The 25,989-nt window shown below is 33.8% G+C and overlaps 4 protein-coding genes and 1 long non-coding RNA gene across 9 annotated transcripts; 3 read left to right on the top strand and 2 right to left on the bottom strand.

The window, feature by feature from the left end:
- Positions 1-709: 709 nt before the first annotated feature.
- Positions 710-7,294, top strand: LOC113498430 (trypsin-1-like). 4 transcript variants are annotated; one of them, XM_026878403.1, is made up of 5 exons: positions 710-1,183; positions 3,981-4,200; positions 4,556-4,662; positions 5,007-5,194; positions 7,113-7,294. In XM_026878403.1, exons 1-5 carry the CDS (start codon positions 1,075-1,077, stop codon positions 7,269-7,271), a joined length of 783 nt encoding a protein of 260 aa, XP_026734204.1. In that variant the 5' UTR covers positions 710-1,074; the 3' UTR covers positions 7,272-7,294. The 4 variants fall into 4 exon arrangements, with proteins under 4 accessions (XP_026734204.1, XP_026734203.1, XP_026734202.1 ...); XM_026878402.1 differs by lacking the exon at positions 710-1,183 and adding an exon at positions 2,348-2,578; XM_026878401.1 differs by lacking the exon at positions 710-1,183 and adding an exon at positions 2,608-2,629.
- LOC113498429 (cytoplasmic phosphatidylinositol transfer protein 1) lies at positions 3,548-15,084 on the bottom strand. Of its 2 annotated transcripts, XM_026878400.1 has the most exons (9): positions 14,800-15,084; positions 14,219-14,367; positions 13,640-13,728; positions 13,504-13,511; positions 13,347-13,418; positions 12,556-12,810; positions 11,496-11,621; positions 10,976-11,099; positions 3,548-4,428 (listed from the first exon to the last, which is right to left on the bottom strand). In XM_026878400.1, exons 1-9 carry the CDS (start codon positions 14,848-14,850, stop codon positions 4,403-4,405), a joined length of 900 nt encoding a protein of 299 aa, XP_026734201.1. In that variant the 5' UTR covers positions 14,851-15,084; the 3' UTR covers positions 3,548-4,402. The 2 variants fall into 2 exon arrangements, with proteins under 2 accessions (XP_026734201.1, XP_026734200.1); XM_026878399.1 differs by lacking the exon at positions 3,548-4,428 and having other exon boundaries at positions 8,713-11,099; positions 14,800-15,081.
- A 294-nt stretch (positions 15,085-15,378) lies between these two features.
- LOC113498428 (trafficking protein particle complex subunit 13) lies at positions 15,379-16,839 on the top strand. Its single transcript, XM_026878398.1, has one exon. The coding sequence runs from the start codon at positions 15,576-15,578 to the stop codon at positions 16,782-16,784; it is 1,209 nt and encodes a 402-aa protein (XP_026734199.1). The 5' UTR covers positions 15,379-15,575; the 3' UTR covers positions 16,785-16,839.
- Positions 16,840-17,476: 637 nt separating this feature from the next.
- LOC113498431 (derlin-2) lies at positions 17,477-20,172 on the top strand. Its single transcript, XM_026878406.1, has 5 exons — positions 17,477-17,897; positions 18,037-18,270; positions 18,590-18,712; positions 19,100-19,263; positions 19,390-20,172. The coding sequence occupies exons 1-5, from the start codon at positions 17,805-17,807 to the stop codon at positions 19,511-19,513; spliced, it is 738 nt and encodes a 245-aa protein (XP_026734207.1). The 5' UTR covers positions 17,477-17,804; the 3' UTR covers positions 19,514-20,172.
- A 119-nt stretch (positions 20,173-20,291) lies between these two features.
- On the bottom strand, positions 20,292-22,643 carry LOC113498432. The gene is made up of 2 exons (XR_003401021.1): positions 22,355-22,643; positions 20,292-22,024 (listed from the first exon to the last, which is right to left on the bottom strand). It is a non-coding gene; the product is annotated as an uncharacterized LOC113498432 (long non-coding RNA).
- Positions 22,644-25,989: the final 3,346 nt, after the last annotated feature.

The following is a 25,989-nucleotide window of genomic DNA, read 5'->3' on the forward strand; positions in this document are numbered from 1 at the left end:
GATTACTTTTTTTGCATAAGAATAGGGTTTACCCTTTATCTCACTAGTTCCTGGCCGGTATATTAATTGTAAATAAGGTTGAGTTTTATGCTTATCTAAACCTCTGACAAATTTCCGTGGCTTTTAATACATTTTTGATATAACATAAAATAATATACCATTTATACCTATATATTATTTAAGGTATTTATATTATAGTATAGTAGATAGACTAGTATGTAAATTATAATAACCATACCGCATGATACGGCACTCGCACGCATTTCAGAACATAATTAGTTTAAGACACAAAGGTTTTCCTTGCAATACATCAACAGTCATGGTATAAACTATAGATCTGTTTGCAGCAATACCATCTGCAAAATGTGTAAACAAATATGTCAGTGGAAAATTAACTAAGACAAGGACGATCATTTATTGCTTACCTATATAATTTCGGAATGAATAGTCCAAAATTAATGAAACCGTGTGTGTGCTTTAGGTAAATTTAAGGAAGTGCGACGGTCAATCTTTTCTGTAATTGTAGAAATGAGATAGAGCATTCGATGAATGAGTGTCTCTTTTTCTCTTTCACAACTGCAACGAACACCTCTCTACTTTAAAAGACAGCGGTAGACCTAGACCCAAGTGTGGCTGGAAGTGAGAAGTGAATCGCGAAAGACCAACTAAATGATTCCTCTCTATTCCTCGTTCTTAAATGACAAGCCTAAATTATTTATTTGCCATAGAGGATGCTAAATTATTTATTTTCTTTTTCAACTGAATTGAATGCACTGAAATAAATTCTGCTTAATAAAGGAGAGTTTTAAGTTTAACATCTATGCGTATTAGGGTTAAGGCTTATAAGGTTAATAATTAGAAAACAGAAAAAGTATATTTTCTTGCCTTAAACAGCTGTTTTCACACCTGTTTACATACTGAAGACATAGTACATTTCGTCACGACTTTCCACAATAGTTTTATTGTCATCATTAATGGCTAAACGTAAGTAAGTACTACGTATACTTAACTCGTGAACCGCGTTAAATGTGGAGTGTTTAGTTTTGACTGATAGTGATAACTGTGGAATTCAGAATGGGCTGTAGAAATGCCTTAGCTATTGTAATAGTTGGGATAATTGTTGATTATTCAGTTGAATGTGGGAGGGTAAAACGAGTGATTGGAGCTGAAGTGGTTGAATGCGGTAATATTAGCGATATGTTATTTTTATTTATCATAGCTATTGACTGAATGTTTAAAATCTTAAATTACGGCTAAGTATTTCTATTTACAAATATTAACACTTAACAATGGTGAGCGATGGTATACATATATATTTTCAGTGTGAGGGAAAAGTATGAGCAATTTGTTATGAATATAATGGTATTTATAATATTTCGGACAACTCAAATAAAACAGTGTCGTGATGGGGTTGCGCGGTTCTAAGCATGAATACATGAAATCCAGGCTGTTGACACCTGGATTCTACAGGTACATTGGAATCCAAAATCGCCAACCCGCAGTGAGTAATCATGGCGATCAATGCTCAAACCTTCCTAAACAGGATGAGAATTTAGCTCAGCTGTGGGATGTATATATGCGATTATTATAAATAAAAGTTTTGCTCTCTCCATTATTCTTTATACCTTAAAACTTAAAGCTTTACAAATATAGGCATATTCTATCCATCTTGATCCATACAACATTCACAACCCTTTAGCCGGCGGATCAGAAAGGTCAATGTATCACGTTTCGGCGATATGTTACTGACACGATGTATTACATTTATGACGTACGTGCTAGGATTGTGGTTATCGTACTTACGCATTCCACTTATATTGTGTCAAAAGAGTGTTAAAGTTGACGTTCTTAGACGGTGCGAGAAATATCGTGTTTTGTCGTTGAACACTTTATTTAACACTAATCATATTTTAAAGTAGGTAAGATTGTGGAAGAAATACGCCGCGTTACCTTGTATGTTGTGTTGGCCAGTCCAAAATTACCCGGCATTTTAATGCTCAGCAACTCCCTTGAAATAGTATTATCTAAATGAGCCTTTAATTCTCTGTATCTGTTCAGGCAACGCGAGTTTAATTATCCGCCTTAAAAAGCCGTTAAAGCGTAAAAGTATCACCTTCGTAAGGATTTTTTTTAGTAGAGTAAACGTCAAAAGGATGCTGAAAAATATCAATTTCCGAAATTTATGAATATCTATGTGGTAACCAAGAAAGCTTACGATTTTATTATAATATGTAAAATATTTCTGACTAAGAATTAAGGAGAGTTTCACATTTCTAGCAGTAGTTTTGAGAATGATGAAACCATAAACTGAATGTTCTTTATTTGAAAAAATGATATCGTCTGAGTATTGCCTTTTGAAATCTTTTCGAGGACGGCTTCGTGACTAAAACCTCGATAAAGTGATATCATTGTTATACATCTAGGCAGATGATTAATACACTTTCGGGGCTTCCCTATAGAAGTGAGTTTACGAACAGTTACGGTATACATAGTTACCACGGAGATCTGTTACGTAGATTTCGTTGCAAGTTTCAAGATAGACAATCGATTCCTTGGTTTACCTACACCGAATATTCTGGTGATATTTTTGATTCATTGTTTATCCTGGCTAACGGAGTTACAATGACGGGTATATAACCTATAACCCATCATTTTCCCTAAAAAGTTCAATGTACAGAGAAAATAATTAAATTTGAATTTGAATTGACACGTGAATTGTATTTACGATGGAATTGTGCACAAAATTAAAAAATAAATCTGTGAGGTATACGTAACGTAATGTGTATTGGACAGTCGCTACAAAATGTGCAGTATAGTGAAATCTATCTGTTGCACTATTCTTGTGAAGTCAGGTATAAATAATACTCTAATCTTGTAGGTCCGCTGGACGGCTAATATTAGATATGAATGAGATAGTTTGGTAACTTGTTGCGCCTCATTCAGGTATTTCACTGGGTCTACGTGTGTTAACTGTGTAGTAGTTTTACCTACTAGCAGTTAAATATTGGCATTTAAACGACGTTAAACTTGCTTCAGCTTTGACATCCAATTAAGTAATAACAAATTAAACAGTGTTATTAAAAAAAAATCGGTACCTATTAAAGACAGATAGATTAAGGTATATAACAAGCAAAATTTGAACATTTAAATCGCCCCAGTTCAGACCACTCCTTAATCTTCACCTAATATTAAATTTTAAATAACCTTACAAACATGTTTTCTCTTGTAGGTTACAAGAGAAAACATACAAAGCAGGGACAATTAACAGCCAAAAGGGACGGAAACAAGAAGCTGTTCATCGTAAATTCACAATGCTTATAAGACGGCGAGTTCATTATCAAATAGCTCGCAGCTCCATCGATCACCGTTTTTACCTTCATTTTTCTCCAATTATTTTGCGAGGGCACCTTCCACTTACATTATTTACATTGCCGTAGACTGATAACACCATATTGCGGAAATCTGATTTCCCTGAGGATTGTAAAGGTCAGGCGGACCATTTATTGCGCAACACACAACTTGTATGCTAAATGACGGAACAAAACCCTTTCAATGAATATTTATTTAATGCTTTTAAGAACTTAATTAAAATGGCAAAAGCAAGGATTACCTAGATTTAAATAGAAGAAACAATAAATCATGGTCATCAATAAATAAGTCATACCGAAAATGATACCACGGAAACATAAAATCAGGATAAATAACTATCTTATATGTTAAGTATCTGTCTGCCAAACATCGTCCAATCCGTTCAGTAGCTTTTGCTTGAAAGATTAACAAACATCCATCCATACATATAAACTTTCGCGGTTATAAATTGACGTATTTCTATATCGACTGTCAAATTTTCTTTGCTTTGTGACGTTCTCAAAATGTCTTATCTCTACATTCCCCTTTACCGTAACCAAGGAAGCATGAGGCAAGGTCGACTCTTAACTCTCAATGTGGTTCTTCAACATGACCGTATTTTCTTCTGACAGGAATACAGCCACGTGCAGTCTCTCTACAAAATGCATCGTCCAGTCAACACCTATGCGGGGGAACTATAATCTCGCCATATTACGCGCTGACAGCCGCCCACTGCGTGCAATCGAATGAGGATCAATATGTTCTGCAGCTGAACAACTACTGCGTTCCTGAGGGAGCGAAGTTTCCAACTGCCACCGTTAAAAAGATTATTAAGCACGAAAAGTTTGACCCGTAAGAAGGCGTTAGAATTAGATGAAGTCACCACCCCAAACTCACTGCGCGACGTGTCTCGAGTTCGATCTTTCCATAGGATAAAAGTTTTAGGCATCCACCAATGCTTGTCCTGGGTCTGGGCTGTGACTTGAATGTTTGTGAAGAACCCTGCGACATGATTAAACTCTTTAACATTCTTTTACGGGCAAATTGCAGTTTATTACACAAGCTTTTTGTATTTTCTGGCTGAAATAAAACAAAAAATTACTGATATTAAAAAAGGTTTTTGTGTTACGTAGACTTATGTGTTGTGTAGGGCTTTAATCGAAATACAAAATTCTGCTTGGAGACAATTAAATATTTCTTCTTTCAGCGTCACGAAAGCACATGATATAGCTCTCTTACGGATCACCCTGCACCTTTGCGATAAGAGCTGGCTAAAAGAGCAAATACTACCAAAATCATCGTTTGGACTTTCAGGTAATTGATCTGAGTAACCAGTCAGACAGATAGGTGCCTAACAACTTACCTGCCTCAAAACAGAGCTTTGTAAATACACATTATATTTCCCTGCCAAACACTGTTTTGGAACTGTCTTTCAAATGGGTCATATTTTATAGCCAGACATCTACTAAATCATTTTGTAAAAACGACATTATCTTTGAAGATTAGCCTCGATGCCATTGAATGGCATAAGTACTTTACTAAAAATATGTGGCTAAATAAAATGTGTCTGGAAACTTCGGGCGTCTAAAGAGTTGAGAAATTTAAACTACATATAAAACGTCTTTATTTGAGCCCAATTACAACTCAGCTAATTTCAGGTGAATGTACAATATATGGCTACGGCTTCCAAGATCTCGAGACAAAGGAAACATCAACGGAATTGCTGGCTGGCAAGTTGGAAATAGTGTCATTGGACGAATGCAGGCGGGAGCTGGGCCCGTACGTCGCACCTGACTATGACAGCGGGATGATATGCGCTGTTGGCGAGGGCGTCGACGCCTGCCAGGTAACGTTTAGCGACGTTCATATATTATTTACTGCTCAGAAACTATTTTAATTAAATAGTTTAGAGATTGAGCGAGATAGATTAGTGCGCAAGCGTTTGGGCTTTAAGGCTCCTCTTTCGTAAAAAGCTTGAAAAAAGCGTGCAGATGAAACAGCTTTTCGTCGGCACTTACAGAGAATTTATATCTGCAAAAAATAGTTAATAATCTACATGATATGATACGTAATTTGGTTTAGCCATAATTTTTCTATTAGCATCACATAACAAGTAAAAAAACCTCAAGTCACCTCCAATTCGTAGAGATAAAACCATTTTACAGCTTTATTTTTAATAAAAGAACATTAGAAAAAAATTACTGCTTGGCAATACATAGGAAAATGATTTGGTTTGGTTACTTTTTTAAAATATGCCTGATTTCTATAATAACTATTTAAAAATGCGACCCGTATAAATCCTGCATCTATATCAAATCCGCACTCGTCCAAATGCACAGGGTCACTAGCGAGAATACAAGCCTTAAAAGCAGACAGTACCTACGTAGGTAAGCAAACGATCGGGTTGTCAGGCAAAAAAAATCCTTTCGTACGAAAACGGCTTTAAATTTATTTTAATGTAATTAAATAAAAACTCTCCCGCACTAAGGTCCGTATTACAGGAGGCTACTCAAGTCCTAATCTCTGTTTCAAGCATAGATTCGGTGATCATAGTTCAGCTGAGTGTAGATCTTATTCTAAATCATTACTCAGTTCTAGATAGTTACTCAAATAGAGATTTGATTTGTGATTACTCAAGTGTGGTCGACACCGCGCTTGAGCAGAGATTTCCCATTGAGTTAAGCAAATAATTGTGTTGTAATAGAAATAATATATATTTTTGAAGAGTTTGATTATTATGATAATTTATTTAACGATATTTATTAAACGTTATCGTCACGCAACGTTATTTAACAATAATTTATTAAGTTTTTGAAATAAAACCTACAGTTAGAAAGCTTAATCGTCTTTAAATCACAATATATTTATTAATTAGGTTTGAAACTAAATTCTTATTTTGCGAATGTTGAACCAGAATTTCGGGAAAGATAAATTTGTAAACGAAGACTGTCTGATTCATAGACAAGACATATTCTTGAGACGCGATTTGAATCTCGATTCAGCTGAGTGAAGTTTGAATAATATTCTGAAATAAGAATGACCCTCAAGTGCAGATTCAATATTTAAACCATGATCAGGTGATTTAAGATCAAACTGGACTTGAGTAGCCTACTGTAATACAGACCTAAGGAATTTAATAAGTAAAGTAAGTTTATAAAGTGCCCTAAGTAATAGTCTAGTTTCATTATATTATACGTTGCTGCACATGTTTAGAATCAATCGAAATTTACTTAACATGAATTCCTAAGTAGGCGGCGTAGCTTGGTATCGATAAGTTAGTCAACGATACTTTAAGTTTTGTGACCCAAATTCGTGAACCACAAAAAGGTCAGTTCAAAGCTTGGCCAGAATCTCAGGGTCGAAGGCGTTACAAACAAATCTTTATGGGGTTTTGTTTTCATTAGTTTACGCACTCGTATGTACGGAACACCTTGTGGAACTTACTTGGGTACTCTTTTTAGAAAGAAATAGGATATTCGTTCAGGGCTAACTTAATTAAAATAGAGCGTTTAGGTACTTATAGACTTAGGCCTAACCTATTTCATTTGAAATATTTGTTTTATGTAATAATCCTAAAATTCATGCACTTGTTATGGTTTCGGGGTTTTCATATCGCAATAGCTTTTGTGTTGCTACGTGGGGATCGAACCCGCCACACGTTGCGCACAATAAATTTGAATTTGAATAACCTTCAAGGTCGTTTCACCGACATCTAATACCATTTTTCATAGTTTATATTCTTTACGAACACGTTTTTATTACAGGGAGACTCGGGTAGTCCTCTAATCTGCTCTCGTGGTAAACTAGAAGGCATCAGCAGTTACGGCATGAGCTGTGCAGTACCCGGCCTGCCCGGCGTTTATACCAGTGTCGCGGCGCATCTGAACTGGATCCGAGAAAATATGAAATATTATGCGCCGTAATAAATATTTAGGAATAAGATTAACCTTCGCATTTTTTTTTTAACCAACATAACACCTACGATCTGCACCAAATGCCATCTTTTACGAAGTCTCTTTCACTGTTTTTTTCCCGACTGGCTTATTTTGGGCCCCTAATATAGGTAATGGTCTATATTCCACGTTCAAAACTCTGCCTTTTTTAAAGTTTTCTTATTAATTTTTTCGCATTATTTTAACTTATTTTTTCTTATTGTATTAGTTTAAAGGCTAGTATTATTATTATATGTTCATATACCTAATATTCACGATGAACAGGAAGGTTGGAAACGGGAAGGAAATTGATATAAACAAATTTTGATAAACAATAATTATATTTGACAGACAACACATTGTTATCGTACTGTTTTAAACATTAAGCGAAACGTTATTTTTAAAAACAATTAGCAAAAATCTATATAATTAGAGTATTTGTAGTAGTTTTGTATTTGTGACCTAATTTAGTCGAATTTTATACAATATCAACGATAACATTTTTTTACAATACTTTTGGGACGACTTTTCGACTTTTTGTCAGAAAACAAGCTAAGAAAGCGAAATATTTCTCTACGCAACCAACAATTATGCCAAAGTCCGTCGTATGATGTCCAAGAACTACAAATTGTAGTCTACGACGGTTTCTTTGAGAGAAAAAAAGACATGACGCCAGAGAGATTAGTATTGCTATCTCTTTCTTGAACCTCATCACTACACAGGTTAAGACACAATTATTGGTGAAAAAAAAATGGAATAATATTATCATAAATAATTGGTTATGTTTGTTGTCACATATTTTTACTCAACCTGAACGGTATAATCACTTCATTTGTACTTAATTTCTTATTTTACCTGTTTACATGTTTACAATTAGGTACTAAGCCAAGAAGTGGGTAGTGGGAACTGAGTTTCTACAGACAGGAACTACCACAGTCAATGTTTGTTCAGAAGATGTATATTGATCTATTATATGTATATAGTAAAAATAATTACTTATCTACACGTAGTTATAGAGCCATAGAAAAAAACTTGGAAACCATGGCTTTTCAAACTTTGGTCATTAGTATACATATATTTCGAGAACAAAATTCTAATATATTGCACACTTAACACGCACATTTAACCTACATCTTATATATATTGTGTTTTCATCAAATCATAATATCCTTAGCTAACTGTTCATAATCCAGCTTATTCGACGTACCCGTTTCTCTTAAATTTAACACATATTTTTAGACATCTAAAATACAACAATTTTCTAAGTGAAGGCCTTATTAAAAGGACTAGGGTCTACCCACAGTAAGGCGATTGAAGTTGTGGAAGCAAGACGCGTATAGTGCTATCTCTTTTCCACAATAGGTTATTTGACTAAAAAAAAACGTGTTTAGTCCATCTGACAGTTTTTAAAAAAATATTGTGATAAGTATTTTTTCTTATATCCCGTAAACAAAAAATTAAGGAGATTCTGTGATTTAAAATCTCTTGTGACGTCACTTACTAGTTACTGGTACGCTTTTACTAGTAAGCCATGTGTTAAGCCCCCAATACGAAATTTAAGGGCTTTTTATCTTCTATAGTTTTTAATGTTGTGATAAAATGTAAAATACGTATTCAATATATTTTTTAAATCTGTCTGACGGTCTATACAGATTTATATTATTAAGAACTGGTCAAATACACTATTGCGATAGTCTTACTGTTGGTTGGCCCCCTGGATAACACACAATAAATACAACATACCAATAACAACTACAACTAACATAACGTCATTTAAAACATACATGATATATAATTAAATAGAGAAAGTTATACAGGTATATATAGTAACAATCCAATAGTTATATAGGCTACATACGAAGTAACTAACAAATATATTATATTACATATATAGAGTAAATAGTATACTTCTGGAATAATAAAAAGCCGTAATTTTAACTAGGAATGACATATTTTTTATTGATCTAGCGATATTCAAATTCCACCTCTGTCGTAGGGATATAGATATATAATGTACTGTATGCAGCTTACATAAGGTTTAGTTTTGTTTGTCTTTAGCTGATCAGTAATAATGATGATACCTTTTCAATGTTTATATCTAAGTACAAAAAATATAATTGTACTTTATAAGATCAATAAATGTAAATATGGAACAATAATTTAGACGATATTTAGTTTTTATATTAAAGGAATGAATTCAGATAATATATATGCATAATAAACTAGTATTCCATGTTTTTCTACCATAGACAATAAAAATAGTTAATTACTCATAGATAGTGAATAAAATATTGTTAAAAAATTTTGTAATATCCTTTTTCTATTTCCCGCCTCACATGATTAAGTAGACTGTAGATATTATATAAATAGATGAAACTAATATTTTTAAGGCCAGTTTCGATGACAGATAAACATAATTTTATAAGCACCTCTGATTTCGTCTCTGGGTATAGAATATACTGAATAAATATTCTATCACTGGGTGTAACTTAAAATAAAACGTATTTGTCGTTTTCTCGCATTCTTTAGGCTTTCCTAAACAATATTGTATTTATCTAAAAAGTTTAACATGAGTATACCTTTAATGTAAATTAACTAGGAACAAAGTGTCTAATTCATATAAAACGATAATTTAAAGGACTATTGTGGAAGGGATCCTTCGAAGGCAATAGGTGAACACATCAATTCGACAAAATCAAACCCTGTCTGACAGCAGAAGAGATCAAAGCTAACGCTATTCTGGGCCAACACCACCTCTCAAAGAAAGATTACAGTTGTGGAAGAAAGACGGACATTACACAGAGTATAATATCGTCTCGCTTCAACAAATACAACAATATTGCTTCAAGAGGTTTTGTTTGGCCTCTTGAAGGGCTTGAAACCAGTCTTATAGATTAAAAAGCGAACTCATGCATAGCCTATACAATTCCTCTTTCAAAAATAGTGTACTCCATATTACTTATACTAAGTCATATTTGATCCTTATACTATGTCAGTTGGTGTACAATCTAAACAAATGCAATCACAACACAGATACATTATTTCAACCAGTTACTAACAAGCCGTCAGTTTCTAAGCTACATTATCTAAACATAATTACATTCTAAGGTCATACATATCAACTCGAAAAGGGATCATTTGAATCGGCTCATTAATCTTCATTTGAAACTGCTCTTCTGAATGTACTACAATACACAAAAATCGGAATAGTAATGTAAACGTCTCTGAGAACATTCCCATTGCTTTTCGAGGTCAACTTGGAGTTTCGGCGACCGAATAGGATCTGACCTAGTCTGGTGACCAGTTGTGTGAAACCCATTAAGGCTAATGCCTGCCGAGCCAGTGGGATTGTCCGAATGGACTTAGGCACCCCCAGCACACAAAGGGTAAAGGAAAGAACGTGGGTAATTTTTAGTCAGTAAAAGTCTACTCTCCGCTCAACCAAAAGTGGGATAAATCATTTGATGATATACCGTCCGAAAAGAAGATACGACCAAATGTGACCGATTTGTTACTGTTACATGGTGTCTTCAGATTGACTATCCTTCTCAGCGACACTTTCCGAGTTAATATGTGTGATGTGACCTTAAACTAATCTAAGCAAATGATACGCGACAGGGTTGACTAAAAGACTAGTGTTCACTGTTCAAGCCCTTCTTGTGAACTAACTTAAGACCAGTTGAACCAGGACCGACCTTCTGCTGACGGGGTGCTGCTCGTACTCTTTGGTGATTTAGGCGTCTTTGGAGTTTGAGGTTTGGAAGAATCTGAGTTTTTATCCTCACCGGCACCCTCGGCGGCTTCTGATGCGGTCTTTAGCTGGAAAATAAGCATACAATACTTTTAGCCCAAGTAACTGGGAAAAATACTAGGAAAACTTTCTTTACCGATTTGCCCGATTTGCGTGCTTAATGCGTATGTCGGTGACTAAATACGATATGGTAGACCTAGTCCGCAGTTAGCTGATACGCAATTTACTTTTTTACTGTTAGTCGCATCTGGTAGTTATCGATAAAAATAACTGACTGACAATCAATAAGCGGAAAGCCGATAGCTATTAGGTAGTATTTTAATCTGATTTTTTTAGAAGACTAACCCATAAGACCATGAAAGAAATTACGTAATTTTGCGAAAATGCATTCTATGTCATGTGTTCACCAGAAGAGATTATATTTCCACTGCAATAATAAAGGTTATATTGTCTTGTTAACATACCTTTATATTGGTTTTTGCCTGCATCTCCTTTTCATACTCTCGTACGTCTTCAATGGTCATGTTGTACCAATCATCCATCCAAGCGAACGCCTGACGATGACCAAGCAGCAGTATCTCGCGGATTGCCTGTTACAAACACAACAACACAATTGAAACATAAATATGAATACGTTTGAAACTACGTCCAGGCCTACGAAGAAGATAAAGCCGAATTGCAATAGGCTATTTTACTAAATCTTATCGATACTAATATATAAAGCTGAAGAGTTTGTTTATTTGTTTGAACGCGCTAATCTCAGGAACTACTGCACTAGTAAGTTGTTATTGTAAATTGGCAAGTATGTTGCATAGTATAAATGGGGCTTTAGAGTATTGGTGTCAAATGACTAAACGCTAGTTAACTTTTTTATACCTTTGTCTTGATTTGAAGGTGATATTCAAATAGGAAAAAGCAAACAATGCCCCATTCAACACTGACGTCAATCATCAAAATCTTTTACTGCATAAAGAGTTACCAATAACGAAATACAAACATAGACTGTTATATTCAAGATATCAAGGTAAATGATAGCTATATGACGTAACAATAGGTTCTTACATCCATGCCATACCCACATCTATACAATAGTCTATAAACATCACTGGCTATAATTAAATCAAATGCAGAGTATCATAGTACAGGTAGGCCGCAAATAAGATTAGCGGTTCACCTCGCTACCGATATCCTGTTTTGCTTCTTAGATTCCTATAGGAAGTAGATATTGTATGTTCTTTATATGTAAGAATACCTTAATTTCTTTATGTTAGAAAATTGATATAAATTTGGCCACGATGTTTCAAACGTAATGATACTGACCAAATTTTGCGGATACGTAAGTTTTATCCGTAATTATAAGCCGCGGATCGGCTTATAAGAGACGGCTTCTCAGACTCAGCAAAATCCACTATAAATGAAGACCGATTTAGTTTACCAAGTAGTCATTATTTTCGTCTCGTACTTAACACCAATAAAACTGTCACACAGATTTTTTTTTTTATCAAATAACGAAAACACACTTACTCCTTGTACATACTCCTCAACCCTAGTCTGCAGACCCCAGACCTCGAACTTCACGCTGACAGACTTATAACAGCACATGATGGGCTGATGGGAGTCCCTCCAGCCTTCCACGAGCGGACCACGGCCCGTCTTCTCAGATTTAAAGAACTTCGGATCTTCTGCCTCTTTGTAATGATGTGGTTTGATCTCATCATAGGCGATATCTAGGAAATCTACCTCTCTTTGTTCTAGTTCCTCAGGGGTCATGCCTAGGCACTGGAAAGCAACGAAATAATTTTCAAATCATACCTTAGACTTTTCTAGTAAGCCCAGAATCGATTACGAACAGGTATATAATATTATCAAATGATGAATCGTTTTTCTCACGCGTATTTATCGGGGTAGCCCGACTAGTTTCGGACCCAACCGGAGTCCTTAATCATGAGCATATATATAAATAAAAATATAAATTCATTACATAATTTTAAGAAAGTGTGTCTGGGTCACATGTTGACCTCCCTCCTATTCTACTCCCCAAACTATTTATTTTGTGTGGCTCAACATTCGTAAATTTTTAAAGTTAATGTGCTAACAATACAGACACTGATTTCTAAACTTATCTAGGCCTCATTTAAATGAAGTTTGTGATGCGATTCGCAATTATTTATTCAATAACGGTTATCCGGTAAACACGCATGAGCAAACCATTATTTAATAAATAGTCAGCGAAGCCTTTTATCTTGTGAGTGAAGAATAGAACAAAAAAAAGGATACCACTATAGTGGTGTTTAATATTCAGTAAAATAACTTACATTCTCTGTTGTCCCATTATTATCTTCATATCTTGTTTGAATGGATATAGAGAACTTTGGAATGAACGAGCACTAAAAAGAAAAGAGATTATATAAGGAACAGTTTTCCTAATTGAAATAAAAAAAAATTGTACGATTTTAGTATTAAAATACTCACTGTATATTCTGTAATTCAGCAACATGAAAGGAAAAAGAGGTTTAGTTATTCACATGAAATATATCAAAATTGTTTAGTTTTATGGCATGCAATCTTATCTCCAGGTACCTACCTTAAAAAAATAAAATAGCTTTACCTGTAATAGTATAAGGATAATAATTCCAGGCTTTCTCAGTGACATAGAATATTTTTGGTATCAAAGACTGGACCCAATAAGGTAGATGGCTGTGAAACAGGAAAAACAAGAATATTATATAAATAATGTATACACTTATCTTAAAAATACATCAATACTTATTTTCTTCCTTTGAGGACTATTTTTGCCTAATTTTAATGAGCATAGTGCCATTTATATTGCAATTTTATAAAACATTTAAAAAAATTACAATTAAAAACAAATCTATAAAAATCAGGAGATTGTAAATTGAAATACATACAGTGTCCTTTATAAATTAATAGAATTCAAGTTAGATAAACCTAAGTCTTCCAGATATGAAATGGAATTAAAAAACAAAAAATAGTTTATAAAATTTCTACTTCAATTTTTTTAGACATCATAAATACATAGTAGATCTATATAAAGTGTGATGTCAAGAAAGAAGTATAAATCTGTGCTCAGTATTTTATATTCTTATTACAAAATGTGTATTTTTTCTTGAATGACATTGGTCAGGCAATGGTTAATTTAATGTCTAGACTGCAACATGACAGTAACCTGGACAAATGGATTCTTTTCTCAGTAAACTGCCCCACACCATTGACTTCATCAGTGACCTGTTCATTGGCCACTACCTCCACTCCCTCCCCATTGCTTGACTGCTCGAAGCTATGCCGAGCAATCATATACAACTGCCCAATGCGATACTAGAACAAAGAGAATGTACTATCACAAAATGTCATAAATAGATTCTCTAATTGCTATTCAGACGGTGAACTTTAAACTTAAAATCTATGATAGATTAACCAGTGATATTATCAATTAAAATGATAAAAGGTTGACCTAACACAAACACTATCTAAGTCTCGTGTTCAAGAACATATATTATAATCTTAATGCTCTGCACAGCATCAATCTGCAGTATCACATACGTAATATTGCGGACATGCCTTATACAAAGATGTACATTTTCCAAGGTTGTTTAGTCCTTTATGCTGCCAAAGTAAGCATTGCAACGGAAATTCATTCAATGCCAAGCAAATAGTCGTGAATTTATTAGATTCATCTAAATATAACACTTACAGACTTTAATAAATTTTATTAATAATTATAAATACAATATAAAACAAAAATATTACCTCCTCCACTGTCATCGGCATACATATTCTAAATTCTTTTGTTAGTACCATTTTTATGTTTTCTTTTATATGTTATGAAAATGATATGTTTATAGAAGGTTACCAAACACAAATAACAGTTAAACTATAATATTATAATTCACAACAATGTGAATCGAACCGCAACCTGACAACTTGACAAAACGTCTTTCTTTATTTATGTCACTTTTCCACTACGAACGAACGAAACCAAAACGATTGATTTGATTGATTGAAAATTTCCTAAACACGGGAAGATTTGGAGGGTTGACGTTAACATAGGACAGGGTTGCCTATGTCAAAATGTCCTATGCGTAAAATCAATAATCCTATCAATCAACTTTTCTGCTTAATTTTAGGCGTTTCCCTAAAGTTTATTTTATTAAGACGAATATATAGTACACTGGGTTCTATTTCCGAATATCAGTTTACCAAACGTCATTTTTATTGATCCTGCTCATGAAAACTAAACTACCCTATTTCCAAACACAAAATATAAAAAGCTAAGCAGTGTGCTGTCAAGACTGTTGTCTGTGACTGGGATGTCAATCTAAGATGTCAATATTCGTTCGGCTGTCATGTCATAACTCATATCATTCTAAAACAGTCAACAGGACGAGTGTTTATTAATCAATACTGTTATGTTATAATTCAAGAAAGCTAAGGGAACTAAAAAAATAATTGCCTGAAGAACATAAAGCGATCTCTATATCTATAACTATATTAGGAGAGTGGAGATCAATATATATCGGTAAACAATGGATCCCAAAGAAGTGGTCGAACATTTAGTTGCTTTGAAAGTAATGAGATTAACTAAGCCTGCTTTAGTAAGTCCTAATATTGTTACCTGCGATTCGAAAGATTTGCCAGGTAATATTTTAAACAATTATCTTAAAGATGATGCTACTTCCGTTAATCAAATGGAGACTTTATCGGCAGGTCAGTTTTTATTGCTTCCTCAAAGTTTTGGAAACATATATTTAGGCGAAACCTTCTCCTGTTATGTATGTGTACACAATGAGACCAACAATCCTGTGCAAAGTGTGTCAATTAAAGCTGATTTACAAACAAACTCTCAAAGGATCCTACTCACAACTCAACAAAACCTTTCCCCTACAATGCTTGATGTGGATGAGACTTTGAGTGACGTAATACATCATGAAGTCAAAGATCTTGGGACTCATATTCTGGTCTGTGAAGTAACATACATGTCTAACTATAACACACTTGCATCTTTCCGAAAGTTCTTTAAATTTGAAGTTATGAAACCATTAGATGTAAAAACTAAGTTTTACAATGCTGAGTCAGATGATGTATATCTTGAAGCTCAGGTGCAGAACATAACTTCAGGTCCAATCATTCTGGAACAGGTATCATTGGAGAGTTCCCAGCAGTTTGATGTCAAATCTCTCAATGAAATTGATGATGGAGTCTCTGTATTTGGAGATGTGACCTTACTTCAGCCTCAAGAAAGCTGCCAGTATCTCTACTGTTTGACTCCAAGAGAAAACATTTCAAAAGAAATAAAACTCTTGGCAGCTGCTAAAAATATTGGCAAGTTAGATATAGTATGGAGATCTAACTTGGGTGAAAAGGGGCGGTTGCAAACTAGTCAATTGCAGAGAATGACTCCTGACTATGGAGATATAAGGCTCACATTTGAAAACTTGCCTGCCAAGATATCCACAGATGAGCCTTTTGATTTCAAATGCAAAATTGTAAATGCAAGTGAGAGAACCTTAGACTTGATTCTAAAACTTCGCTCTCTTCAAGATTCTAGTCTTCTTTGGTGTGGTATTTCTAATAAGAAACTAGGTCCCTTGGAACCTGGTCAAGCTTTTAATGTAACTTTAACAGCTCTTCCTATTAATACTGGGCTTTGCAATATATCTGGAGTGTCACTTCTAGACTTATTTTTGAAAAGAACCTATGATTATGATGACTTAGCATCTGTTTATGTATATTGAAATAATTTATTTAGATGTTGTCAATGTTATAATTATACATTATATATCAAAGAAATGTTTGTTTTAATTCCATTAAGATTATTATATATTGATCAGTAACGTAATCATTATGGATCAACTCATCTACCATATTTAAAGTGAACAACTTTTTTATTTATTTTAGTAAGGGGTACCCTAAAAAAAAGTTGTTGCTTCGCGCTCCAATGGCTAGTATGATCTTGGAAAAGTGGTATCAATCTATAGTATTTTATCGCGATTCATCATCTCGAACGATTTAACAAAAAATCTTACTGAAAATGAAACTGGTAAAACATGTTATTTTATTTTCCTTATTTTAAATTTGACAATATTTTGCCTCGATTCTATGCCACATTCACAGCGTATGATACCATATTATATCAAGACCCTAATATGTTTGAGTAATTTATGTCTCAAAATAAATTAAAACGATTATCATGTGCTACCTAGCCGACAGCGTTGCTTGGACAGCTGGACTGAGCGAAATTCTTCATTTTATATAAAAGTAATTTTGCTCAAATCGAAAACATTAATATAGTACGATGTTTGATATAAAATATAAACTCATATTTTATTGCTAATTTATCTAAGGCAAGCAATTTTTCATTAATTTTATCGTAAATATTGCCAGAGCAAAGTAATGTTGATCGTTTTTAAGTTATCTGTGAAATTAATTTGTCTGATTATCTATCTCTGTCATCTGTTTGCAAGTTTTGTTGTATTTGGTATTTTATTCCAAGTTTATAAGTATTCTTTCAGCGACAAATTATTAAATACAATTACTGAGACCTTCTCTGTGCGACAACGTTTATTTTATTGACAAAATGAAGTTAACGTCGCTATCCCTTTTCCTGTAATTATCAACTTCAAATGTTACTATTGTGAACAATTTTATTCTGATGTGGCCCAATCATGACAAGTCTAGTTGTGGCTTCGTTATCTTAGTTAATTTTCTTTTAGTATTGAATTGAATAAATCTATTGTACGTTATTGAAATAAAAAATGGCATATCAGACAATTCTTCAGGAATATATGCTCATTCCCCCGGTGACGAGAGCATACACCACTGCTTGTGTTGTCACTACATTAGCTGTCGTAAGTATTTTTGTTAACCAAAAAACGTGTCTTCTTCGCCTATTATTTGCTTAGTCATTATTAATTTAGGTGTTCTATCAAATATGTTTTACTGAGTTATCCTTTACATTGCTCATATATACTTCATTGACTGTTTCAGCAATTGGACCTAGTCTCACCATTTCAGCTGTATTTTAATCCAAATCTTATATTAAGAAAATACCAACTATGGAGGTTAATAAGCACATTCCTTTTCTTTGGAAACCTGGGATTCAATTTCTTCTTCAACATGATATTTACCTACAGATATTGTAGGATGCTGGAGGAAGGCTCCTTTAGAGGGCGAACAGCTGATTTTGTTGTAATGTTTGTGTTTGGAGGTGTTCTAATGATTGTATCCTTTTCATAGTATTAACATATTTATATTCACTTGTATTAAATGAATGTAAAGGGTAAATATAACCCTTTTAAATCAACATAAACAACATGAAACTGTATTGTGATATATTATCTGGTAAAACAATATATCAATTGACACTACACAATGCATAGCAATTGAATAACTAACAGTAGAGCTTGGGGGCAATAGAGCTATGTTATATCATTTCAATTAGATAATAATGTTGGCTTGTTACTCTATCATCACTGCCAATTTATAAGAAAGGAGGTCTGTTTGCCAAGTTTACAAAAATCTCCTTAACAATTTATTACAGCTGTGTGCTTTCTTTGTTAACTTATTATTTTTAGGACAAGCATTTACCATTATGATTGTTTACGTATGGTCACGAAGAAATGTCTTTGTAAGGATGAACTTCTTTGGGCTGATGAATTTCCAGGTAATTATGTAAATAAAATAATATATAAGCTTAAAATAAGAATGATGTCTACTCCAATAAAAAAAAATCCAGGCTAGTAACTGTAGTTATTTGCTTCTAAAAAGAAAACACCTCACACCAAGATCACTTTCTTTTTAATCTTTACTAAGCAATTATAATGTTCAAGACATTTGATTATAACAACTTTCATGTGATGGATTCAAATTTATGCATTTATTGGGATAGCCCAACTATTTCCACGGTGGCTGACGCGGCGTCGCGATCAATTAGGTTGATGGCTTATAATTAAGGATCTATAACGGGCTATAAAACAATTACATTTATCCTGATAGAACAAATTTTAATAATACAAAACAATTATTTTTAATTTTATTCTTCTGTTTCCAGGCACCTTACCTACCTTGGGTGTTACTAGGATTCTCAGTGCTCCTTGGCAACGCCATATCAGTAGATTTAGTGGGGATGGCCATTGGTCACATATACTTCTTTATGGAGGATGTTCTGCCAAGACAAAATGGAGGTCAGAGGTTACTGAAAACACCGAGATTCTTGTAAGTGTGAATTCTTATTGGAACTTGTTAATGGAATTTGCATACCAAATAAGATTATTATTATTATTTGTGCACCCACATAGGCCTTCAATAACTTCCCATCACTAAGTTAATTTATTATTTTAGGAAGAAACTATTTGATCCAGCCCCTGAGCCAGATTATGTACCACTCCCTGAACTCCAGAACATGCGGCCTGGGGGCTTTGACTGGCGCCGTCGGCCTGAAGAAGAAGAAGACGACGCGAGATAAAACTTAACAGTGACTGTATACTCCTAATATAATGCAATTTTAAAGCCAAAATATTTATTTAAGAATATTATATTTCTACCCTTTTAACTTTCAGATGAAATGCTCTTTATTGTAAACAATTAAATACAAAATCTAGTCTATATCCAAGTTACTCAGAGGATATAGTAAGTGGAAAAATGATTAAGAGCTTAATTACAAAGTTACTGTAGATATTGTTTTCTGGGGATTGTGGTTTAGATGTTAATTTTTCAATGCAAAACAAAGAATTTGTACAAAGCAATGCAGGCGTGCTGACGCCATTGCAATGAATTGATATAAGTATTTTGTGTAAAAAGATAATTGTTAAGGGTCTGTTAATTGTGAATACAAATGATTGATGAATACAAATAGTTTTACTGCAGAGAAGGATCTTATTGTTCCTATATTTGGCTGATAATGTGCGAAATTATAATTGTTCGAAACTGACAAGATGTGCTCGATAAATACCTGAGTTTTAGTTTCATAAAAAAACAAGTTTATAGTCTTTTTGAATCAATTATCGTTCATTAACACAGCACCAAAACAACTTAACTGCGTGCTTAAGATATCATATGGTTGAAAAGCGTAATATTCAACGCATGGACGATATAAACTCTTCAGCATAATGAAACTGATAAGCTTATAAAAAAAATACCTTGTGTATGACATCAAGAAACTCTATTTTCTTATTTTACATACTTTTTAAATGTATATAACAATAAGTAGTGGTTAAATTGTCGGGGTACAATCAAAGACTAGATCGTAATCAGAATTGTTTATTCTAATTCCACGCAATTTTCACAGATATAATTGAAAGATGATAGGGATCAGGTCAATGATAATGCGATTATTCAGTAACTTGTTACATACAGCAAATTAATAAAAGCTGCATGGTAATCTGTATGCGATTTTTATTTACAAATAATTAGCCACAGCCTGAGAATAACCAAATATTGTCTCAAAGACCTGTCACTGATTTAGCTAACACTATCAATAACATTGAGGTCACGGCTAAAACGACACTTGCAAAACAAATGCAGATAAGTTTAACTCTTCTGATGTATTATCAAGTATAAATGCACCTTTTAGTTTTATTACTAAAAACAAGTCGGGGAACGAGTCTGTTTTTTTTATAACAAGACTTGTAAGTAGCGCTTTAGCCACGATTAATATATATTATCGTCAAGTGCTCTTTACAAACGATTGCAGCTATAAGTTAACTACTTCGATTTCATAAAATTCATGTGTCAAATTTTCTAATAATCTACATCTAAAATGTGTTTGGTTTTAGGTACTAAGTCGAAAAATAATTAACAGCTGCGACAAAGGTCTGAATGTTTTATAAAAAATAATGAGACATACAATCATTACACATATAATTTACATAAAAATTTATAAAAAGAACAATTAAGTGTCTTACATAGAACCGTTAGTTGTGAACGTTTCAAACATAGTTTCGTAACATCATTAAAACTACTAGTAACAACAAGAACATTAAATCTAGTTGTATTCAGTCTTCATTCAAACTTTCACACTCAATTCCAAGACACAGCTGATTAAAAAAATCAATTTACGAAGTATCATCATCTTTCAAATCACGCAATTGGTAATTAAATTATATACTACTATTTTGTACAATTGGGCCAACTAAATAAAAATGGTGGCTATGTTTGTTTCACTTCAAACATTTTGTTCTAACATTCATCTGAAGTAAAACACAAGTTTAGCATCACTTGTGTTTTTACAGCAGGTGTTATGAATTCACAAAGATGTTTGTACAATCTTAACAGATAGCATAAGTAGATCTGTGCAAAACATTGTTTATCTAGGTCACGGTAACTTTCGCTGACCCAATTACTTTCAGAATTCTCTAATCTTACACAAAATAAACTGCTTCGTTTACATCATGTCATCAACAAACACAAAGCAGTTTCATTCGAATCACAATTATTTAGAAGCAGACAGTCAGATCATGGCGTCACAGCGTGATGACTCTGAATAAACAATTCTATTGTATAACTAATAGTTGACAGAATCAAGTTTAGGAGGTGTCCTATTGATGACTCGCCCTGTACAATTATAAAAACATACAAACAACTTTGAGATCATACAGAAATATTTATTATTACAAAACTGAAGTCATATAGTACAAAAGGTATTTATTTACACATTAATATGCACAATGTAATAATTAAATGACGAATATACATACAAAACAGATTTTCGAAAATATCTGTCTCATAATAAATCGCAATGAAACATTGCTTGAAGTGGGCACCTCCTGCACTTTGTAACCAAAGACATTCGAAAAAATAATTACAGATCAATTACAAAAAAAAGGTCCAAACTTCATTTGTTATCACTATTAATTAACTAAATTTTGTAGTAATTTTGAACAAAAATGTACCTAGAATCTAGCTACATAAATCACATGGGGACATTTTCATAGCGCTACAATTGCAAGTAGCACCGTTATGTCGTCCGGTTTTCCCCCTGTAAACAAAACACATTTATTATTTAATTGATATTTTGAGAATTGAATTTTTATATATATTTCTATTACAAACCTACTGAGATTTTATCAATCAAAGTGTTGTTATAAATTGAATGGCACCACTTTCTACAAAAACTAGAAGCTGATCCACGACAGAAGAGATTGCAGGCATTTATGTAGAATATCGTGAAGGTAATAAACGAAAAGATTTACCCTGTACATTGTGTAAATCATAGTTTTTTTCATCTTTTTTATGTAAATTCGTTAGACAGTCGACATTCTGCATTTATTTTTAAACGTTACAAGAAAGTTGATGTTGGTTAACTTACCAATAGCATCAATGCCATTCTGTCGCGCGCTCTTGGCGAAGGGCGACATATAGCAGCCATCGAAGGACAAGTTGCGCGCCATCCACGCGATGGAGTTGGCGACGGCCTGCAGGCGCTGCGTGTCGCCGGCGAGGCCCTGCGCGCGCCGCATCTCCGCCACCAGCACCGGCTCCGGCACGTTGTCGAACACGCCGTCAGTAGCGACTAGGATCACGTCGCCGCACTCCACTGAGAACTCTGACGTCTCCGCTGATTCTGGCCTAAAGAAACGATTTTGGTTAAGTAAATATGATTAATCGGTTCGAATCTAAAAGTAAATACATAAAATAAATGTGGACAACATCACATACATTGTTCTGAACCCAAAGTAAATTGCTAAAGCACTTGTATTATGGAATTCAGATACAACGTAAGTACCACAAACACCCAGACATTGACCCGACCGGGGATCGAACCCGGGACCTCAGAGCTAGCGACACCTTGAAACCGGTGCGTACGCCACTCGACCACGGAGGTCGTCTAGAACCTACTACTATTATAAAGGCGAAAGTTTGTAAGTATGGATGTATGGATGTTTGTTACTCTTTCACGTAAAAACTACTGAATGGGTTTGAATGAAACTTTACCACAATATAGCTTATACATCAGAATAATACATAGGCTACAGTTTTTGAGGTTTCTAATATGAGGTCGTAAAAAAACACATTTTTGCGCTTACATTGCAAACGCTGACTGAATCCTACAAGAGAGGCAGATAGATAGATAAAAGGCAGGTATAAATTATAACTTATATCTTCTAACCACGCAGACGAAGTCGCGGGCAACAGCTAGTTACTTCTAATTCTAACAAATATCAATTTTAAGGATTTTTAACTTTCCAAGTTAAAACTGCATTCAGGGAGCGAAAAATAAGTATATTGTAGGTAAAATCCTACGAGACTTCAGCATAGAATATCCTCGGTGAGTGAGGATGTGAGTCATCGTTCAGTGTTTATTATCTTTATTTATTGCAAGAAGTACGTGTTTACGCCACTTCATAATATTGCTTCGTAAAAAGTCCCTCGCTCTATCTTTCTATCTTAGATATTATCTTTTTTCTATATCGTTCCTTTTTAGTTATTACATTTAACGTAGAAATAGTCTTAAAACACATTCAATAGGTGTGAAGTAAATATTTGACCTCGTTCAGGACGGTATTGTGACGTTCAGACCTATTTATCAACTAACAAATCTTGAGCTAGAATTTAAAATTTAAATTTTGAGGAAAGGTTAAACGTTTTCCGAATACCTATTTGCCTGAACCTCGATATACAGATCGGTGTGTAGCAAACACACTCCTGCGCGTGTTTTGCCAGCTATTTAAATATGAAAGAGTTGCATGGCGAACGCATGACATGAAAGTGACTCGGTACTGACTGACACCATTAGTTATCTTTAAATCGCTAGGAATAAAAGCAAAAGTGGTACGATTTACAGTGACACGCATTAATATATCAGTAATCACTATGTAAACAGCTCAGAATGAATGTTATGTGTATGATATTATCATACTTTTATACTAGCTACGTAAAGCCTAATCATTGATTACTTGTCAAAGAAAGAGCATTTCGCTAGCTTTATAGTGTCAGCTAAAATTTAAACACTATTCAATTTATTCTATTTAATACCGACACTAACACAAATTAATAAGCATGTTGGTGTAAACTGTGTCAAATTTCAGATCACACAAATTTAAATGTGTAAACAAAACATCAGTCAAAGAAAATCAGGCGTTCAATGCATGAAGAAGTATTTCTGTTATAACTGACTTGTAATAATTTACAATAACATTGATAATCTTGTACGAGTACAAACTCAGACTAAAGAAAATGAAAATACGCATAAAATTATTACGAAATTGTTAAAATATTGTTGGACTTTACACTTATTTACATATCAACTAAGTAACTATATTACGTATTGGGATGCTGAGACGTAACAGCGCATTCAAGGATCTAAGATCTATAATACATAAGTCATACATCTACACAGTGACGACAGACAATGCTATTTATTTGATGTCAATGATGTAATTCAATTATCGTGTCATAACCTCACGGCTATTTCATTCTCACTTTCTGGCGGCATTGAGCCTATTGCGATTAATACAATACGTATCTTAATTAAAAGAAGTAATTTTAGTGCCAATAGCAAACAAGTAAACACAAATCCATAAATTTAAGAGAACGCGCGAGTTTAAAGACCTGGCAAATATCCAATGAGCTAAAAATTCTAATATTAGTGCATACAGAAATACAACAGCTGTATGTGGAATGAGCACATGACTACTCTCGTGGTTGTAGCATAATGGGTCTTATGACTGCGGCTACCAAATCTGGACGAGAGTAGACGTAATTGTGTAGACTTGTGATAACGGAGATCTACTATTTTAATCCATTAATTATATTGTTGTTCGATATACTGATAATCTCTGACCCTTATCGCGGTTATACAAGGTCATATTAAGTTCATGAATGTAGGTACTTGATGAGTCTGAAATAAAACTATTACGACTGACAATGTTTGTAAATAATGCTCATTTGTAAATCCTATATTACATAATGAATTCAGGCTTCATTAATTTTGCCTTTGATTGCGTGCTAAAAATAGAATACTTATTAGAATACACTTTCACTGATGGAGTTCCGTTTAAAATAGCGAATTTAATAATAGTTCGACATTTTGCGTATTTGTGTCACGCTCGGTGCATCTCAAGTTTCTTTCCTGCTGCCGGTTGTCTACTGTACCAAATCTTTCTTTAATGAAGCGGTCCGTTTGGTGACCCTAACAATGTAGCTAAATTGCGACAACTGGAACTGAACGGTACCAGCTTGTGGTCGCCACTCTAGTTACAACTGCTTTATAGCGGTAAAGCAGACAAGTCACGCAAATTACCGTTTATTCGTAAGCGACATTATAACTGTAATAAAGAACAACAGTATGAAATGAAAATATAACGTCTCATAAAAAAGGATTTGGCGCAATACCAAAACAAAACTGTCAACAATAGGCACACACGTCTGCGAACTATTGCGGAATTTCCAACCGTGAACACTAATAGGATATGTATGCATTAGAGCATTTTCCTTGCGCCAAATCTATGTTTTAAAACATAATTATGTTAAACCGTAACATACATGAAACCATCAATAGCATTTACACATTTATCTCTACTGAAGTAACCTTTCGCTCTAATTCTGATTTTATCATCAATAAAATATGACGCACTACACTTCTTTAATCAAATAAGCAAAGACGCGAGATAAACATACATAAATAAGTTCTCAGCAATTCTTTAGGTGGCAGTCAGTACAATGTCATTTTAAAAATATACTAATTGAATGACACTGGCTGTTCAAGCAAAATTTGGAATCTTGATAAAGCATTTTGTTTTAAACATGTTTTTTTTTTAAATAACAATGTTACTTCGTGTTTAGCATATACGTATATTTTGTAGTAGTGACCTTAAACGCCAAGGTTTCTAAGTGTTTCTATACGTGCAGTCAAAATTGACAAGTCATGTTAGCAAGTTTCTTTACTATTGAGACAAGATTAGTAGGTATGTATTATGTTATGTTGGCATCATATTTTTGTTA

This window comes from Trichoplusia ni, chromosome 11, assembly GCF_003590095.1.
Source record: "Trichoplusia ni isolate ovarian cell line Hi5 chromosome 11, tn1, whole genome shotgun sequence".
Lineage (NCBI taxonomy): Eukaryota > Metazoa > Arthropoda > Insecta > Lepidoptera > Noctuidae > Trichoplusia > Trichoplusia ni.